The 21,847-nt window shown below is 37.3% G+C and overlaps 2 protein-coding genes across 4 annotated transcripts in view; both read right to left on the minus strand.

The window, feature by feature from the left end:
- Positions 1–21,847, minus strand: part of NT5C2 (5'-nucleotidase, cytosolic II) — a 105,010-nt gene that overhangs the window by 36,059 nt on the left and 47,104 nt on the right. The window contains exon 3 of the mRNA XM_001929278.6: positions 14,904–14,977. Coding sequence (XP_001929313.3) covers positions 14,904–14,977 — 74 coding nt within the window. The remainder of the gene's footprint in view (positions 1–14,903; positions 14,978–21,847) is intronic.
- The window catches only part of PCGF6 (polycomb group ring finger 6), a 225,002-nt gene that overhangs the window by 36,053 nt on the left and 167,102 nt on the right, over positions 1–21,847 (minus strand). For all 3 annotated transcript variants that reach the window (XR_002338753.1, XR_002338752.1, XR_002338754.1), the window contains exon 12: positions 14,904–14,977. The gene's annotated coding sequence lies outside the window, so the exon portion shown is untranslated. The remainder of the gene's footprint in view (positions 1–14,903; positions 14,978–21,847) is intronic.

Genomic DNA, 21,847 nt, shown 5'->3' on the forward strand with positions numbered 1-21,847 from the left:
GCATGAGAAATGGAAACTGATCTGGGGTTAAGTTCTAGCTATGAGTCTTAAGTCAATGTCCAAGTTAGGTAAAGTCACTTTACCCCTTGACTTGGTAGCTATACTTGTAAAATGGAACTAGTAATCCCTACCTCAGAGAGCTGATGTGAGGATAGAAAGGCACACTGTACATATGGTACATTTTCTAGCTCATAATAGTATATGCTTAATAAATATTTGTTCTTTCTTCTGACAACTTCTCAAGAAAAGACTGGAGAGACTAGACACTGCTCAGCGTATCCACTGGTTTTGAAATGGTGATAGAAATAAGGAACTTATTGCTGGACTTACTGAAATGGCTCAGAACCAGACACTGAAATGACTCAGAACCTAAAGGTGCTGGAGCTGGTAAAATATTGCAATGTGTCTCTTTTGGATCTTTGAGAAGAAGATAAAAAAAAAAAAAAAAGGAGTTCCCGTTGTGGCTCAGTGGTTAATGCATCTGACTAAAAAACCAAGAGGTTGCGGGTTCCATCCCTGACCTTGCTCAGTGGATTAAGCATCCTGCGTTGCGGTGAGCTGTGGTGTAGGTTGAGGACGCGGCTGGGATCCTATGTTGCTGTGGCTCTGGCGTAGGCCGGTGGCTACAGCTCTGATTAGACCCCTAGCCTGGGAATCTTCATATGCCCTCGGAGTGGCCCGAGAAAAAGGCAAAGAGACTAAAAAAAAAAAAAAAAAAAAAAAAAGCCCAGATTTCTTAATTGAAAAAAAATCCAGATAATTTTCTAAATGAACCAAGTAAAAAATAGTAATATACTGTCATAATCCTCAACCAAGAGTTACTCTATATTTGTGAAGGGCATTAAGTAAATTTTTTTTCCCTTGTTTTTCTGTCTTTTTTAGGGCCACACCCTCGGCATGTGGAGATTCCCGGGCTAGGGGTCTAATAGGAGCTGTAGCCACTGGCCTATGCCAGAGCCACAGCAACACTAGACCCGAGTCTCATCTGCGACCTACACCACAGCTCATAGCAACACCGGATCCTTAACCCACTGAGTGAGGCCAAGGATTTAACCCACAACCTCATGGTTCCTAGTCGGATTCGTTAACCACTGAGCCACGACAGGAACTCCTAAGTAAATATTAACAAATTTTGCCCCCACCCAAAAATACTGTGTTACTCTCCTTGGGGTAAAAATTTCTGAAAACTCAACAATTCTACATATATAATTTTGATATTAATTTCATGGAACTTATAGCATGTTTAAATCTTTCATGTAACTGCAAAGGTCAACAACTACTTTCCACTTGAGAGTCTTAACTGTTTCACAAAAGTGAGTAACTCTCCTTGTACTTATTAGAAGCATACCAGTGATGCATTTGTCATAAAATAAAAATTTTAAATTCAGGTAAGAACTTGGAGTTCCCGTCGTGGCTCAGGAGTTAACGAATCTGACCAGGAACCATGAGGTTGTGGGTTCAATCCCTGGCCTTGCTCAGTGGGTTAAGGATGTGGCATTGCCGTGAGCTGTGGTATAGGTTGCAGATGCAGCTCGGATCCCACATTGCTGTGGCTCTGTCGTAGGCCAGCGGCTACAGCTCCGATTAGACCCCCAGCCTGGGAACCTCCATATGCCGTGGGTACAGCCCTAGAAAAGGCAAAAAGACAAAAAACAAACAAACAAACAAAAAAAAAAAACACCAAAAAAAGAAATTCAAGTAAGAACCTTTTTCAGAAATCTATTCCTTCAGTATGATCCTGCTAAGAAATAACCCTTTACTGAAAACATTGCTTAATCTCTATGGAAACATAATCTGACGTCAAATACCTTGTCATTAAAAATCTACTCAGGAAAGAACTTTAACCTCCTATTAAGCTTGTGATCATTTGCAATACTTAAGAAGAAATATCAAAAGTAAAAGAGTGATTAAATATTCTACTGCCATGTGTCTAGCATTCCAGTTTTTCCCACGATATACAGAAGTACAAACGAGTCAAATATTTATATTTTTCTCCTTATAGTTTCCCTTACTGCTCAAGTTCAGTATAGTAACACTTTGGTATAACCAGTCAAAGCAAGAAAACTACTTTCATTGTATTAATCATTATATATTATTTCATAGTTTACCCCCACACCCTACCCCATTCTAGATTAAATGAAGAAACTGAGATCAGGAAGGTTAAGTAACATGCTGGCGGCTGAGAGCTAGTACAAGGTAGAGCTGGGATCCAAACCCAAGTCAATCACAGTCTGATGCTTCTTCTTTTCCTCCAACTACACAGTGTCTAAAGTACAGATAAAAACAATACTGGGCCTAATAGTCAGAGTGTATGGAATTTATCCTTCAAAACAGAAAGAGGTTTATCTCACCTTTTTTTAAATCTTTTTTTTATAACCAGATTACTCTCTCTTAACACCTACTAACATTTTGCTTGTTAAAAGAAACCACATTTTGATGGCCAGTATACACATGAAAAGATGCTCAACATTACTAAGTATTAGAGAAATGCAAAGCAAAACTACAATAGGGTACCACCTCACACTGGTCAGAATGTCCATCATTAATAAGTTTACAGGAGTTCCCGTCGTGGCGCAGTGGTTAACGAATCCGACTAGGAACCATGAGGTTGCGGGTTCGATCACTGCCCTTGCTCAGTGGGTTAACGATCTGGCGTTGCCGTGAGCTGTGGTGTAGGTTGCAGACGCGGCTCGGACCCCGCGTTGCTGTGGCTCTGGCGTAGGCCAGTGGCTGCAGCTCCAATTGGACCCCTAGCCTGGGAACCTCCATATGCCGCGGTAGAGGCCCAAGAAATAGCAAAAAAAAAAAAAAATAATAAGTCTACAAATAACAAATGCTAGAGAGGGTGTGGAGAAAAGGACACCCTCCGACACTGCTGGTGGGAATGTAAATTGGGAATATACTATTTCTATAATGAAGAGAACTATTTTTGAGAGGTTCTCAAAAAACTAAAAGTAGAATTACCATATGATCCAGTAATCTCACTTCTGGGAATATATCTGGTAAAAACTACAAAAAGATACATGCACTCCTATGTTCACAGCAGCACTATTCACAATAGCCAAGACATGGTAACAACCAGAAGAACAGATTAAGATGTGGTTCATACAGACAATGGATGAACAGACAAAGAAGATGTGGTACACGTACACACACACACTGGAATACCACTTGGCCATAAAAAGAACAAAATAATGCCATTCGCAGCAACATGGATGCAACTAGAGATTGTCATATTAAGTGAGGTCAGAAAAACAGGGAGTTCCCTTTGTGGCTCAGTGGTAATAAACCCTACTAGTATCCACGAAGATGTAGGTTTGATCCCTGGCCTCGCTCAGCAGGTTAAGGATCTGGTGTTGCTGTGACCTATGGTGTAGGCCACGGACTTGGCTCAGATCCTGTGTTGCTGTGGCTGCAGAGTAGGCCAACAGCTGCAGTTCCGATTCAACCCCTAGCCTGGGAACTTCCATATGCTGCAGGTGCAGCCCTAAAAAAACCAAAACAAAACAACTTTCTTGCTCTCTCACAAGTCTAAAGACCTAATCTTTAGACTTGCAAGATCTTTTTTGATTTATTTGTCCTAGAGAATGAGCTCACAAGTCTGATCCATCAGTCTGCCCCATTTAAGCATAAAAAGGCTAAAAATTACTCTCAGATAAAGACCACAAACACAAATCTGAGATCTAGAAAGGACCTACATGAGGGCAGGTTAACATAGGAAACCAGAGCACTCAACAGGTCTAATTAAGAAAAAGAGAAGCCTCAAGAAAGAGGAAACAAAAAAACACTTACCTCCAGAGGAAGTCAAAAATTCAAAGGACCAGTTACTGATATATATTTATATCATGTGGAAAGAATGTTGCTCAAGTAATTTGGGGTAAGAAATTATAAATAGACTTGATAGGTACTTTTTACATAAAACAGTCTACCACTGGTCAGTGGCAAAGCTAATATACAAGACTAAGTATTACCCAGATTCTAAACACTGACATATATATATATGTTCAGTTCATATATATAAACTGTACTTAGTAGACAAACACGTTAGACCATAGTTCATGTACATAATCCCATTAGAGAAATAAAGTGTTAATCTACAGTATTACAGAGATAAGGAGCTAAATACCAATCCTAGCATTAATTCTATGGGCAGATTTCAGGATTAAAACTGATTTATTTCCAAAAGCTTTTAGTTTAGGAGTTTCAGTTTTTATCGTATATAAAAATGTCAATCTTACAAGGAGATTCCGTAAAAAAACTAATAAAAGCAAAAAATGTACAGCTTGCTTTAATTATAGAGATAGTTGATGATAAAGGAATTTTCTCTAAAAAACTGAGGAATGAGGCTGGCATTCGGAGATGAAGATAACGAGGTTCTTAACGAAATGGACTGTTACTGAACACTGACATATTACATTCAGGGGAATACGTGTACTAAACTGTAAGCAAAATCGTAAAATTTTTAAAACTACAAGGACATCAATTTCTCTCTCTTTTTCTTTTTTTTTTTAGTACCACACCCGCAACATATGGAAGTTCCTAGGCTAGGGGTCGAATCAGAGCTACAGGTGCTGGCTTATGCCACAGCCACAGCAGCATCAGATCCAAGCTTCGTCTGTGACCTACACCACAGCTCACGGCAATGCTGGATCTTTAACCCACTGAGTGGGGCCAGGGACTGAACCAGCGTCCTCATGGATGCCAGTCAGGTTCATTACCACTAAGCCACAATGGGAACTTCATTTTTACTACATTCTAACTCTGAAAACTAGTAATCCATCTATGCTGTAAATGGTAACTCTGAATCACTCAAAACACTATTTGCCACAAATAGCCAATTCATAGATTATGCTGGATGGAAATTTCATAACATATCTAATCATTTCAGATAAAATGAACACTTATTGGCTTGTTCCATCCTCCAGCAAAAAAAAAGGAAATGCTGGAGTTCCCACTGTGGCACAGTAGGTTAAGAATCTGACTATAGCAGAAAAAATAAAAGTCATTATAAAGAAACTGACTGTAGAGGCTTAGGTCACTGTGCAAGCACAGGTTTGATCCCCAACCTGGTGCAATGGGCTAAAGGATCCAGCATTGACACAGCTGCAGCATAAATCACAGTTGCAGCTAAGACTGAATCCCTGACTTTCCACATGCTATGGGTGCAGCCACAAAAAGAAAAACCAAAAAAAAAACTTACTGAATGTCTTCTCTATTAGGAATAGCAGTACACAAAGAAGGTAGCTACTGTTTATTAAGTACTTAATATATACAGAACTAATACTGGAAAAAAAGAGAAAACAACCACTTCTCTGATTCCCCCAAACTCTAAAGTAAAAATATACAGAGGGAAAAAATGAAAGAAAATGCACTGTGTCACATTTCATTATGCCCAGCAAACTGGCATTGTTTATAAACACTTGAAGCAAGAAAGTAGGTCAACAATGTAAAAAATGTTAATGGTGTTAAGTTAGAATACTGAAGCAAAACATTCAAAATAATAATTATAATAAAAAATAAAAGTGCTTATTGCCTGGGTTCTAATAAAAAATATAAACAAAATAATGATGCCTAAAATATTTGGATAGTACTTTACTAATTTTATAAGTAACTACTGTTTTCTGTTTTTGTTTTGCTTTTTTTAGGGCCGCATATAGAAGTTCCCAGGCTAGGGTTGAATTGGAGCTACAGCTGCCAGTGTACACCACAGCCATAGCAACATAGGATCCAAGTCTCATCTGTGACCTACAACCACAGCTCATGGCAACACCAGATCCTTAACCCACTGATCGGGGCCACAGATTGAAGCCGCATCCTCATGGATACTAGTCAGATTTGTTACCGCTGAGCCACAAGGGGAATTCCCTTACTACTGTTTTTATAGCTAGCAATTATTATAAAAGCAGGTTGGAACCTTATCGTTACAAATAATTAATTTAAAATCACCTTTAAATTTAAATTGTCCTCATTCTCATGCACTCACAGAAAACAAAGGGTAGTTCTTTGCCAGTGGGTGGGGGAAGATTGATACACTGGTAAATGTCTAGCTAGATTGATGAAGGAAAAAAAAGTCACAAATTACCAGTATCAGGAATGAAAATGAGAATATTTGAACAGATCCTACAGACATTAAAAGAATATTATGAATAATTTGATGCCAATAAATTTAAATCTTGGATAAAATTGCACAGTTATCAAAATCAATACAAGAAGAAACAGAAACTGACTAGCCCTATACATATGTTTAGAAGTTGAGGGAGTTCCCGTCGTGGCTCAGTGGTTAACGAATCCGACTAGGAACCATGAGGTTGCGGGTTCGGTCCCTGCCCTTGCTCAGTGGGTTAAGGATCCGGCGTTGCCGTGAGCTGTGGTGTAGGTTGCAGACGCGGCTCAGATCCAGCGTTGCTGTGGCTCTGGTGTGGGCTGGTGGCTACAGCTCCGATTCAACCCCTAGCCTGGGAACCTCCGTATGCCGCGGGAGCGGCCCAAGAAATAGCAACAACAACAACAAAAAAAGACAAAAAAAATAAATAAAAGTTGAAAGTGTAATTTAAAACCTTCCCACAGGAGTTCCCGGTAGCCTAGTGGTTAAGGATCCATCATTGTCACTGACATAACTCGGGTTCAGTCCCTAGCCTGGCAACTTCTGCTCCTGGCCTACACGGCTTCACTAGTTAATTATAGCAAATAGTTAAGGAAAAAAAATAATGCCAGTCTTACCCAAACTTTCAGAAAATAGGAAAAGGAAATGGTTCTCAAATCATTTTCCCTTAAAAGAAAAAAAAATGTTACGGAGTTCCTGTTGTGGCTCAGTGGTGATGAACTTGACTAGTACCCATGAGGATGAAGGTTCAATCCCTGGCCTCGCTCAGTGGGTTAAGGATCTGGCATTGCTGTGAACTATGGTATAGGTAGCAGATGTGGCTCAAATCTGGTGTTGCTGTGGCTGTGGTGTAGGTTGGCAGCTGCAGCTCCCATTCTACCCCTAGACTGGGAAATTTCATACACCACAGGTGTGGCCCTAAAAAGAAAAAAAAAAAGCCAAGTCATTATATGAAGCCAGCACTACCCTCAAACCAAAATTAGACAGACATTACAAGAAAACTATTAACCAATACCTGAACATAAGGCAAAATCTTTCAACCAAGTACCAGCAAATCAAATTTGCCAATATATTCTTTTTAAAGTACATGACCAAGCAAGATTTATTCCAGGAATGCAAGGTTGGTTTAACACTCAGAAAACAATGAATGCGATTCATCCTTTTAACAGATTTAAAAAAAGAAAAAACAAGAGTTCCATCATGGCTCAGCAGAAATGAATCTGATTAGCATCCATGAAGATACAGGTTCGATCCCTGGCTTTGCTCAGTGATTTAAGGATCTGGCATTGCCATGAGCTATGCTGTAGGTCGAAGATGTGGCTTGGACCCCACGTTGCTGTGGCTGTGGTGTAGGCCAGCAGCTACTGCTCCAATTAGACCCCTGGCCTGGGAACTTCCATAGCCGTGGGTGCAGCTCTAAAAAGACCAAAAAAAAAATTTTTTTTTAATTAAAAAAAGAAGAAAAAAAATATGATCCTCTCAACTGAGGCAAAGAAACATTTGATGAAATTGAGCACTCATTCACATTAAAAAAAACTCAGAAAACTTAAGAATGAAAGGGAACTTCCTCAATGCTGATAAAAAATACCTATAAAAAACCTACATCATACTTAATCATGAAAAACTGAACATTCTCACCCTAGGATCAAGAATATACAAGACGGTCCATTCTCAGCACTTCTGTTCAATATGACACTAAGGTTTTAGTGCGATAAGGCCAAAAACATTTTTTAATATAAGATATAAAGATATATAGCCTAGAAAAGAAAATCATTTGCAGATGATATGATCATACATATAGACAGTTCTAAATAATCTATAAAAGAGCTACTAAAACTAATAAGCCAATTAAGCAAGTCACCATATACAAAAATAAACTGCATCCCCAAATGCCAATGACAAAAAAAACCCCAGAAAATGAAATTTAAAGCACCATTTACAGCTCCATGAAATATGAAAATACTTAACAGATAAATGTAACAAAATATGTATAAGAACTTTACATCAAAAATCACAAAAAAAAAATTTGCTAAAAGATACTAAAAAAGATTAGGTGGAGTTCCCATTGTGGCTCAGAGGTAACAAACCCTACCAAACAGGACTAGTATCCATGAGGACTCGGTTCGATCCCTGGCCTCACTCAGTGGGTTAAGGATTCAGAGTTGCCTTGAGCTGTGGTGTAGGTCGCAGATGTGGCTCAGACTCCACATTGCTGTGGCTGTGGTATAAGCCAGCAGCTACAGCTCCAATTCAGCCCTTAGCTTGGGAATTTCCATATGCTGCAGGTGCAGCCCTAATAATCAAAATTCCACCAGGCTTTTTTGAGAAACTGATAAGCTTATTCTAAAATTTATATAGAAATGTGAAAGACCTAGAATATCAAAGCAATTTGAAAAAAAGAATAAAGTTAGAGACTTTAACACTACCTAACTTTAAGACTGATTATAAACCTAGAATAATCAGTCAAGTCCATATGATATTCACTTAGATCAATGGAACAGAATGTCGACAGACTAATACATATTAGTCAATATATTCACAAGATATATAACTGACAAAGGACTAGTATTCAGAATATAAAAGAACTTCTATAACTTGGACATCTGAATAGGCACTTCACAACAGAAACACAAAGAGCCAATAAGTGGATGAAGATTTTCAACATCACCACTTAACAGAGAAATACAAAGTAGAACGACAGTGAAATAATACCACATATTCACTAGAATGACCAAAATTCAAAGGACTGAGAGTATCAAGTGTTGTAAGGAGTGGAACAACTGGAGTTCTCATGTTTGTGGGTAGGAATTTAAAGTGGTATCACTACTTTGAAAAACCATTTGACAGTTTCCTCTAAGGTAAACATAATCTGGCAATTACACTCCTAAGTATTTACCCAGGAAAAATAAAAATATACATCAACAAAAAGACTTGTATACAAATGTTCACAACAGCTTTACCCACAAGAGCTACAAACTGGAAAAACCCAAATGCCCATCAACAGATAAATGGATAAACGAACTGTGGTTTACAAAGAAAGGACTACTATTTGGCCTTCCCTCCAGAAAAAAAGTAGTTTAAAGAGAAACGAGAATTTCCTAATGTTGACTGATTAACATCACAGGTAATAAGACCTATCAACATTATGTACCCCTGACATCATGCTCTAAGAAGGGCATATTGCTTCTTTGGTATTCTTCCCATATATGCTTAATATTTCAAACTATTCATAAAAAAGCATGAGACAAACCCAAATTGTGGAACATCCTACAAAACTACCTAACCAGTATTCTCCAAAAGTGTCAAAGCAATGAAAGACATGAAAGACTTAGGAAGTGTCACGAAGGGACAAGGAGAATATGACAACTAAATGCAATGTGAGATTCTGGTTTAGATCTTGGATTAGAATAAAGGTTTAGTGTAAAAACTGAATAAAGTCTGTAGTTTAACAGTACCGTACTAATGTTAATTTCTTAGTTTTTATAATTATGCTATAATCAACCACGGTCAAGTAAGATGACCATCAGAAGAGAGAAAAAGTAAATTTTTGTACCTCCTCCCTAGGTCTAAAAATATTTCAAAATAAAAAGTTTAAAAAATTAGGGGTTAAAAAAAAGAATGAACTACCTACTGACAGACACAACATGAATGAATTACAAAAACATGCTGAGCAAAAGAAGACAAAAACAAGAGTACATTAGTGTATGATTCCATTTACATGAAATTCTGAAAAAGGTAAAATTAATCTGTTGTGACAAAAAGCCCTGGGGCAAAGAACAGGGCAGGAGAGAGAAGTGCCTTCAAAAAGGCAATAAGGGGGGAGTTCCCGTCGTGGCTCAGTGGTTAACGAATCCGACTGAGAACCATGAGGTTGCGGGTTCGGTCCCTGCCCTTGCTCAGTGGGTTAATGATCCGGCGTCGCCGTGAGCTGTGGTGTAGGTTGCAGACGCGGCTCGGACCCCGCGTTGCTGTGGCTCTGGCATAGGCCGGTGGCTACAGCTCCAATTGGACCCCTAGCCTGGGAACCTCCATATGCCGTGGGAGCAGCCCAAGAAATAGCAATAACAACAACAACAAAAAACAAACGACAAAAAAAAAAATAAATAAATAAAATAAAATTAAAAAAAAAAAAAAAAGGCAATGAGGGAAGTTCCCACTGTGGCTCAAAGGGATCAGTGGTATCTCTGCAATGTCAGGATGCAGGTTTGATCCCTGACCCAGCACAGGGGTTAAAGGATCCCATGTTGCTGCAGCTGAATCTCCACATGCCTCAGAGCGGCCCAAAAAAGAAAAAAGTGGTTACAAAGGCATATACATTTTGTAAAACTCAATCTATTTACTTAAAACGTATTTTATTGTAGTAATTTAATCCTCAATGAAGTTTACTAAACTTTTAAAAATAAGTTCATATTTAAAAGTATTTAACTTAGGAGTTCCCATTGTGGCTCAGTGGTTAACGAATCTGACTGGAAACCATGAGGTTGCAGGTTCAGTCCCTGGCCTTGCTCAGTGGGTTAAGGATCCAGCGTTGTCATGAGCTGTGGTGTAGGTCGCAGACGCGGCTCGTATCCCATGTGGCTATGGCTCCGGTGTAGGCTGGTGGCTACAGCTCCGATTAGATCCTTAGCCTGGGAACCTCCATATGCTGTGGGACCGGCCCTAGAAAAGGCAAAAAAAAAAAAAAAAAATATATATATATATATATATATATATAAAAGAAAAGTATTTAATTTGAAAAATTAGTATATATTTTATACTGAGTAAAGTACTATGACTGACTCAAACTCATATATTAAAACTTATGCACATAAACTGTTCATTTGATAAATATTTACTGAGCAACTACTATATGCCAGGTTTTAGGCACAAGGGATATAAATGCGAAAAAGAAAGCCTTCACCCTTGAGGAACTCTCAGGCCAAAGAGGAGACAGCAAGTGAACAAAAGCTTTAAGTGACATACGAACTGCTCCGTGGAATGACATACCACGGTATCAGGATTACACGGAGAAGACACTTCAGAAAAAATACAGGCCCTTCCCAGGAACTCATCCTGTGAGGCTAATTATACTTATTTTAGGGATATTTATCACAAATACTCAAAGCTTTCAAAGAATACTCCTTTTAGTCTTGTCTCTGTACCTCTGTACCTCTGTACCTCACAGCACACGATGAAAAGTCCTTAGCACTTCAAGGGTATGGGTTGTCTGGTTTTTGTTTTTATTTTTTATTTTTTTACTTTTTTGTCTTTTTAGGGCCACACCTACGGCATATGGAGGTTCCTAGACTAGGGGTCAAATCGGAGCTACAGCCGCCAGTTTACACCACAGCTTACGGCAATGCCAGATCCATAACCCACTGAGTAAGGTCGGAGATCGAATTTTTTTTTTTTGTCTGCACCCATGACATGCAGAAGTTCCTGGCCAGGGATCGAACTCAAGCCAGAGCAGCAACATAAGCCACAGAAGTGACAACGCCGGATCCTGAACTCCCTGAGTTACCAGAGAACTTCCTGTTTGTTTTTCTGAATAACCAAAAGATATTTACAGATAAATTTAATGAATACCACTCTGGAAAACAGATGAGAGTATGAAGTCAAGAAACTTGTCTTCCTAAGGGCTTTATGAAGTGAAGGCCATACCACAAGGACAGTAACAATGTTTTTCATCCAACATAGACTAGCTGGAATAATATATAGTCTCTCAAGGGGCTACTTTAAAGAGCTCTGCCCTTATGAATGCTTAGGTCTTGGTTTGTCCAGGATGGGGAGGTGCTTATTACTTTGAAATCATATCTCACTATAAGCTGCCATTATTAAAAATGATAATGTAAACTTATTACATACATATATATACATATATGCTGAGGTTTGAATATTATTAGTTCAGCTATATCACAGCTGATTGTCTTTAGACAAAGTCCTTAAAATCTTATCATCATCTGTAAAATGAAGATAGTAATATTATCTGCTTCATAGGGATTTTTTTAAAAATTAATAAGTTATGTGAATGAGATAATCAACATATTAAATAACCTATGTAAAACACTTAGAACAGGGTTTGGCATATAATAAATGTTATATATTTGGCACTTAACAATTACTTAGTAATAATTAACAATAACTTAGCAATGTTAATAATTACTATTATATATAAGGAAAGTATATTAGTATATAGACTAATAAGAGTATGAATTAAAATATAAAGTAGGATTATAAAAAAAGCACATTAAAAAAAGGTAGTCTTAAAGTTTAGAAAAGATTCAGTGACTTTTTCGCTAAACAAGAGAATTCATTGTTTAATTCTTCTGTGGGATATATAGGTTACATCAATGGTCAGTAACCAAATGCACTAGACACAATACAGGTTTCCAATAAATACTTCAATACTTATTCAATACAATGAGATTGTCTTAAAAACTGTGAAAAAAATTTTGTCATTTTTCAGCCCCATTAACTTCTCTCTCTACTTTAGTTAATATTCCTTATAGCTGCCAAACTACCTTGCCATTCTTTTCCCTGGAGAGCCAGAATTCTAGAAAGAAGAAAGACTGCAATATTTTCAATGGACAGCAGGGTCTACACTGAGATGCTCTATAATAACTTATATGGGGGAAAAGTATAGACATATGTATATGTATAACTGATTCACTTTGTTGTAAACATGAAGCAAATACAACACTGTAAATCAACTATACCACAATAAAAGTTTTAAAAAAAGATCTACACTGAGAAAGTACAGGGCTTCCAACTGCCTTCTGACAGGTATACATAATTGTCTGTGTCCAAAGCAAAAAAACATACAAGAATCTAAATGTTGCAAAAACATCTTTAAGACAATAGAAAACCAATAACAAAAAACATGGAGGAAAGAAATTCAAATCAAGTCAGTGTATATTTTTAATATATAACTTGTTTGGTAAAATATCATGCCTACATCTATGTGGCAAGTACATATAAACTGCATATGTTCATTTTTGTACATTTATATAATTCATTATATTTGTAGCCTAAATTGAATACCAAATTGGTATTTGTCTAATTGGAGATGGAAGTCAGTTTTCTAACAGTTCTATAAAAGGTCTATGAAGATAAGTGAATTTATACATTGTAAGGTTTTTGTGTACTTAAAGATAGTATTTACTAGAAAAAAATTTCTGAAAGATTCTTTTCTGAGGATCACAGTTGTAAACATGTACATGTACATACATATACGCACATGTGCTCATTCCTACTACCCAGTCCTTCATTCCTACTACCTTTTTTTTTTAGTTTAGGTTTGGGGGTTTTTTGGGGGGTCTTTTTTTTTTTTTTGGCCACACCTATGGCAGGTGGCAGTTCCTGGGACAGGGACTGAACCTATGCCAGAGCTGTGACAATGCAGGATCCTAACCTGCTGCACCACCAGGGAACGTCCTATAGGTTTTCTCTTTTTTTAATCGAAGTATACTTGATTTACAATGTTGTGTTAGTTTTGGGTGTATGGTAAAGTGATTCAGCTATACTATATACACACACACATATTATTTTTTAGATTATTTTCTTTTTTCCCTTTTTAGGGCTGCACCCACAACATATGGAAGTTCCCAGGCTAGGGGCTGAGTCAGAGCCACAGCCGCCAGCCTATACCACAGCCACAGCAATGCCAGATCCAAGCCGCATCTGTGACCTACCATGCAGCTTGTAGCAACATCAGATCATTAACCCACTTGGTGAGGCCAGGGATCAAACCCGCATCCTTATGGACACTATGTTGTGTTCATAACCTGATGAGCCACAATGGGAACTCCTCAGATTATTTTCTATTACAGGTTATTACAAGATATTAAAAAAATCTGATGGCACTTATGGTATAAGGAGGGATATAGTTCCCTGTGCTATATGGTAGATTCTTACTGTTCATCCATACTACTTCCTAAATCAAATGATATTTTTGCCAGATTGCAAATGTTTTAATAAAAATTTCATAAATTCTAAAAAGACGTTGCAACTATTGGCTAACACTGATTATTTCAAATATGGATCAGAGATAGGAAGGGAAAAAACAGCACAGTGCTATTTAAGATTTGACAATGAACAAAGCTAAAAATTATTTTTTCTTACAGTCTTTACAGAGTATGTATACAATCATTTCAATAGAAAATGAACACATTTTCCATTTGTCTTAAGAATAACATTAAAAATTTTAACTGAAGTTCCCATTGTGGCTCAGTGGAAACGAACCCAACTAGTATCCATGAGGATGCGGGTTTGATCCCTGGCCTTGCTCAGTGGGTTAAAGATGTGGCATTGCCGTGAGCTGTGGTGTAGGTCACAGACATGGCTCGGATCCTGTGTTGCTGTGGCTGTGCCTGTGGCGTAGGCCCACAACTATAGCTCCAATTTGACCCCTTGCCTCAGAACTTCAATTTGCCATGGGTGCAGGCCTAAAAAGACCAAAAAAAAAAAAAAAAATAACTGATGAAAGTTTACCTGTGATAGATACAAAATTCCATCCTTGAAGAATAGCTTATTAGAGTTAAAAGCCAAAAAAGTGCCCACATAAACACATTAATGTATAATCTCATCATGTCATTTCTTACCAGGGTCTCTAATATAATTTAGCACTTGTTCTACCTATCTGAACAACCTAAATCTCAAGGACATCTGGTAATTTCAATATTCACAAATCTCAAAGGAAACAGCATGATAAAAAGAGCTTCTGGCAGCTAAATACATGACTACATCAACAAATGTTTACTGAATGGCCTACTGTGTTAAATCCAAAGTAACAGTCCTTAAGCAATCAGAAAGTGCTACTCACCAGCAAGGGTATAATCCATATCAAAACCAAAACACTTAATTTTTTCCATGGCTAAACTTCGGTTCACAAACACCCTAAAGAAAGGAGTAAAAAGTAATATCTCATTAACACTGAAACAACAACAAAAAATGTTAAGTTCAATGGAATTATTTGGCTATCTTTGTAGATCTCATTTAAATATCAATATTGATTCATAATATAAATTATTCAAGTCCTCCTTATACCATAAGTGCCATCAGATTTTTTTAAATGTGAATTTTATTATTGTATCTTGATTTTAACAATGCCATGTACTCAAGATTTCAGAGAATCAGCTCTCCTTTTCTAAGTCTGATCCCATAAAATGAACTTCTTTCTGAGATTTTATAATTTGTTCCTTTATTTGTAATTTACTCAGTAAACAGAGGTTCATTTAATGCTTACTATATGCCAGACACTAAAGACATAAATGTAAACACATTCATTCAACAAATACTTCCTGAATGTCTACTATATGAAGGTACTGTGATATGGCAGAGCACAAAAGAGTACCTGCCCTCATAGAACTTCTTTTTTAACTTATAATCTCTATCCTTGATGAATTTAGCCTAGCAGGGGAAAGACTTAAGGAAACAATTACAGCAGTTCAATAAATGCTATAAAATACATTGGAGGAGGGAGTTCCTGTTGTGGCTCAGTGGTAACGAACCCAACTAGTATCCATGAGGACCCGGGTTCAATCCTCACTCAATGAGTTAAGGATCCGGTGTTGCCATGAGCTGTGGTGTAGGTCTCAGATGCAGCTTGAATCTGGCGTTGCTCTAGCTGTGTTGTAGGCTGGCAACTGCAGCTCCGATTCAACCCCTAGCTTGGGAACTTCCACATGCTGTGGGTGCAGCCTTAAAAAGACCAAAAATAAATAAATAAAATTTTTTTAATGCAGGAGAGAGTATGTGTTGTTTAGCTCAGGAAAGATTTTTGAGCCGGATCTTAAAACAATCAGAAGTTTTTCAATAGGACAAAGCAAAAAGGCATTCAAGACAGAATAATAAAGACCAGGTGTGTAGTGAACCACAAAATATTTACTGTGGCTCAAGCTGGTTTTTCTTTGGTTTTGCTTTTCTGCTTTTTCTTTTTTTTCAAATGGAAGTTCTTCTGAGGAGTAGGGAAAGAGTTAATAAAGGTTATACAGCTGAAAAGAATAGCAGCGGTCAAAATAATGAAGACTTTGTATCCACACTAGAGAGTTTGGACTTTATCATGGAGGCAAAAACAAATTATCAGATTTTGATGAAATGAAATAATTAGATTCAAATTTCAGAAAGATCACTATGAACACAGGGAAGACTAAACATATAACAGTATGGTGGATCATCAACATGACGGTGTTTCGGGGTTTTAGTCAACTCTGAAAACAAGGATACCCCTCCACCTGATCCCCAAGTTTGGTGGCCAAAATTATCAAATGGTTTGTCTTCCTTTTACCAAACTTTATCTTTGCCTTCATTTCATAAGTAACTGTGAGAAATGAGAATGCTACAAATCAGCCAGGAAACTTGGTAAAAATAAAGATGTCTGGGCTGGGCTTTCCCTCATTAACAATCTAGGTCAGTAGTCTCCAAAGAGGAGTGACTGCTTGTGGGGATACGGAAGACTCCTCAGGGATACTGAAGAAAATACTACACCATCTATTCAAATTTATCTCATCATTTAAAAACGTCTAATTTGTGCTTATTTTCTACTATATACAAGTAAGAACAGTAGCATAGATAACTTATAAATAAGTACACACAGGGATGAATGTTCCATATTTTAACTGATGAAATACTCAAGACTTTGGAAACCAATGATCTAGGTAATGACTTATTTTTAAACGCTTCAATTATTACTGCATTAAATTTTAAAAGAAAACTCTTTGGAGTTCCCTAGTGGCTTAGTGGGTTAAGGATCTAGCACTGTCACTACTGTGGCTTGGGTTAGAGCTACGGCACAGGTTCAATGCCTGGCCGGGAAACTTCTGCATGCCACGGGAGTAGCCAAAAAAACCAAAAAAACAAAAACATAACCAACAAACTTTTCCTCCCATCTCAGAATGTATGCACCAATTTTAATTTTTTTTTTTTTTTTTTTTTTTTTGCTATTTCTTGGGCCGCTCCCGCGGCATATGGAGGTTCCCAGGCTAGGGGTCGAATCGGAGCTGTAGCCACCATCCTACGCCAGAGCCACAGCAACGCGGGATCCACAGCAACGCGGGATCCGAGCTGCGTCTGCAATCTACACCACAGCTCACGGCAACGCCGGATCGTCAACCCACTGAGCAAGGGCAGGGACCAAACCCACAACCTCATGGTTCCTAGTCGGATTCGTTAACCACTGCGCCACGATGGGAACTCCTATGCACCAATTTTAAATGCAGACAAATAATTAAATATTTTCTTTAAAAACATTTAAATTGGGGATTTAAAAATCAGTATGTCCTTGGAGTTCCTGCTGTGGTGCAATGGGTTTGGTGGCGTCTCTGCAGTACCAGGATGCAGGTTCCATCCCTGGCCTGGCACAGTGGGTTAAAGGATTCCAGTGTTAATACAGCTGTGGCGTAGACTGCAACTATGGCTCAGATCTGATCCCCTGCCCAGGAACTCCATACGATGCAGGGCAGCTAAAAAAGAAAATAAAAAATCAGTAAGTCCTTGAATTCGGAAATGTTATCTTCTAAAAAATACGAAAATCCTAACTTATAGTATGCTATGCACACTAGATTAGCTCTATTAAACTCTTAGTTCCTGAGAGAAATGTTATATAAAATACTTCTATTTTCTTTCCCTATGAAAATCTGGTTTTCTAGAAAATCAACATTTACCTTGACTGAGTTAAAATGGAAGGCAGGGGGAGAAAAGAGTAGTGGATAGATGAAAGATACAGAGAACTAGGGATAAACAACACCCACCCAAATTTTTCTTTAAATACCCCACAATGCCAAATATATCACAAGACCCTTCTACCACTTCACCAAACTTCACTCTTTCTACTAATGAGAGCATCTACTTTATAATCACCTTTTTCCAGTTATATAAATCTTTATAAAGGCACAAGTGAGGGAAAAGACACCAAGTAATGGTTTTAACTCTGGAAACACACAAAAGCCGAGGCTTTTAAAATACACTCTCAATTCAGGCTAGGGGGCCAACTGGATCAAATCCTTGATCAGAGCCCAAACAGCTGACAGGCCTAAAATATTCTATGGGAATTCACACAGGAACAGACTGGAAGATTTTTCTATCTGGAGGAGATATATGTGGTACCACATAATAAAAGAAATAGCTGTGATCCTGATAAAAGAATGATGTAAGCTGGTTTTAGGCACAGCTAAAATCACAGGGAAAAGGATACTTTTGCTAATATTACTCAGTCACTGCTAAAGCTAGAAAGAAACTATAATAGACCCAGCTACACAGTTTGCCCGTTTCTTTCTTGTCCAGAAGAGCGGTTAAGCCTGTACTCCTTATCGTATTTTTTAAGGATACAGAAAAATATAATGTACCTTAGGTGTTACCCATAGGAACTCTGGGAATGACATAGATCAAGAACAAGAAAATCTATCGTTTCTGCTAAAATAATCACTGCCACCATTTCGAAATGTATAGAAATACTGAATTAATATGTTGTTTAACAGGAATTAACATAGTGTTATAGGTCAATTATACTTCAAAAACAAACAAAAAAAACTCACAGAAAAAGAGGTCAGATTTGTAGTTACCAGAGGAGGGAGAGGAAGGGGGAAATGAGATGAAGGTGATTAAACGTCCAGTTATAAGTTAAACAAGGATGAGGGATGTAAAGTACAACATGATAAATACAATAAACACTTCTGTATGTTACATATGAAAGTTGTTAGAAAATCCTAAGAGTTCAAATGACAAGGAACATTTTTTCTCTTTAACTTTGTATCTATAGGAGATGATGGATGTTCACTAGTGATAAACATTTCATAACATATGTAAGTCAAATCATGTATCCTGTACACCTTAAACTTATACAGTGCTGTAAGTCAATTCTAACTCAATAAAACTGGAAGAAAAAAATAAAATAATCACTGCTAAATATCTATCAAATCGCACTCTTTTCCTTTTGACTAGTCACTTTATTCAATCAACACGTTTGCTGGATGCAAATCAAAAAGCAGGTACCATTTTATGACCTGTATCCTAGAAGCTATCCTTTAGAGAATAGCCAAAACTAGGAAAGACTTTCTAGATGTCTAAAATTATAATGTAAGACATTTTTCTATGAAGCCAAATATCCTTTATCTTTTCATTTTCATTTAAAAGAAGTACCCTCACCCACGGAAGCAATTCCTGAACTTAAAAAAGTAACAATCACTCCCGTCTCCTAGTATAATTTATCCCTATTATGAAACACAAAGAAAAACCTCACATATACTCTCACCTCTCCTTTTCTTTCTCTGATTTATGCTATAAAACATGGGAGAAAGAGGCAATAGGGAATTAAACCTAATTCGTGTGTGAATGTTGAAAGTGTATTAGCAAAGCTATAATGACAAAATGGAACAGCTGCGTTGTAGAGCACTGCAATGATATATACGCTACGATTTGCAAAGATAAGAAACATTCAAATGCTCAAAGTATGCACTGACTTCAATAGAGAGGCAGCCTTGAGCCAGAAATACAGTCTTAAAGAGAAACTAATCTCTTGGCCTCAAACTAATGACTATTCTTTGTTATAATAAAAGAAAGTCAATATATAAATTAAAAGACTAGCTCATTGTCCCACCACACATTTAAAACAAAATGATTATATCTGCTTAGGAAACTCAAAATTTTCTATTGGTCTCAAGACCTTGACTGTGCCTTTGTCAATACCAGTTAACTTGTGTCACTTTTCTAAATTATTAACCAGTGGAACATATTCTATCTTCAAGAGCCTGAATATATTTGTGAAACGAATTTTCCAAAGCTTGCTTTAAATAAAGCACAAAGTTGCCACCCATGCTTTCTAGAATGACTGAACTAAGCATCCAACCTTAAAACACAACTATCATCCAGAAATTCCTATGAACTAAAGTCATTTGCAAGATACAGATTTGAGCTTTAAAACAAGAGACATGGTCTTTAGGAGACAGACCCAGGAACACTATAAAACCAGGCACAGATGTTAGCACAAAGACAAATATAACAGTTTTTACTATCATATAGCACTGCAGTAAAGCATAAAACTTGAAGAAATGCTATCCAAATAAATGCAGATATTAACCAAAAGAAAGAAGACTATTAATACAATGTGCTTCAAGAATAGGGAGCTAGTATTCTCACACTTAAGGAACACGAACATGCAATTTTCTCAATCTTTAATTTTGTAAATAGCAAACTCTTAATGGTTTTGAGATTTAACTCATAATTCAAAGCAGCATTACCTCATCTGTCACTGGTTGCCGTTCTGTAAAGTGTGAAACTATCTGAATCAACTAGTTCTTGAAGTCACATAACAAAATTCTTCAAGTCCCTAGTATAATTTTTTGTGTGTGACTTTAACCTTACTTCAAAAGACTGTTTTAGCCTGAACCAGGCCCCTCAACGGCATGTATCTTCTGAGACAGTGTTGAAGAAACACCTCTGTGTCTAATTTAACTTGTCATTGGATATCACTGTTGCTCCACACAAATCCATTTGGAATAGAATTTCTTTGGCACTAGTGAACTTTATCCCTGGCTCCTCCCCTTGCCGAGGAGTCACAATTTCCTGGCCAAAGGCCCAACGACAGTTATTGCAACAACAAATGAGACTGAGGATACAAGAAAAAAAATCTTAGGCATGTTTTGGTTATGGCCTTGTGTAATTATATACTCAAAGTTTGTTGAAATCAAAGAAAAGAAAAACAAGTGGTTTTCAAAGAGCACAAATTTAGATCACCAACCAAATGTGTGTGTTTACTTAACAGAAAAATGTTGTAATGTGGATTTTTGTTGAAAATCTAAGTATCTGTCTCCCCAAACTACTTTCTGTTTCTGCTATTGGCACTCTCATTTTCCCCCTCATTTTCCCCCTCAAATCAGGTTAACATCTTTTGATTCTTCCCTCTCTCTCAAACCCACACCTCACTCGCCTTCCTTTTAATTTCCAAATGTCTCTAAAGCAGCCAGCTCTTCCATTCAATTCACACTGCTAACAGCCTGTCCAGGTCCTCATTAACTCTTCAGCAATCACCTCCCATCTTCTCTGCCTGCGCACAAATACCAAATTCACCACTCTGAAGGAGTGCTACTCAAAGTGTGGTCCACAGGTCAATGCTGGTTTGTGAAGTGTTGTTACTAATCGTGACAGGATACACACAGAAACTGCAAGTATTTAGAAATTTTGATAGCAATTTGACAGAAAAATGTTGTTTGTTGAATGTAGTGACAAAAAACGTACACTTACATTTTATGTATCTTCATTTTTCTAGTAATTCATTTTTATTTTATTTTGTATCAAGTTGAAACAACGGAAATTAAAAAAAAAAAAAACAATCCAATATAGATGAGAAGCACTATCCTAATGCTCAGCTCTAATCATGTTGCTCTCCTGCTTAATCATCTTTAGAAATTCCTTACTACCTGCCAAAACTAATACATTCCAAATTTTTGTATCTTCAAGGAGTTCAAAGCCTTTCACTATCTTTCTAAAATCAGTTTTACCTCATGTTGCTCCACATCACACACCATTTACTCTAATAATCAAAATTAACCGTTGCTATTTCCTAAGTGTTCTGAAGCTTTGTTTATAGTTTCCCATACCTGAAATGTCCTCCTCAGTTATCGCTATCTTATTTTTCAAGACCCAGAAATCTCAGGCGATTTCTTTAAGAAACTATTCCAGCCATGCCACAGAACTGTGTAACAGTGATGCCTCTGGATCTCAGATTACTTTTCTAGTTAATGAACGAGATCTCACCAACAATTAAAATTCTAT

Source organism: Sus scrofa, chromosome 14, assembly GCF_000003025.6.
Source record: "Sus scrofa isolate TJ Tabasco breed Duroc chromosome 14, Sscrofa11.1, whole genome shotgun sequence".
NCBI classification, from domain to species: domain Eukaryota; kingdom Metazoa; phylum Chordata; class Mammalia; order Artiodactyla; family Suidae; genus Sus; species Sus scrofa.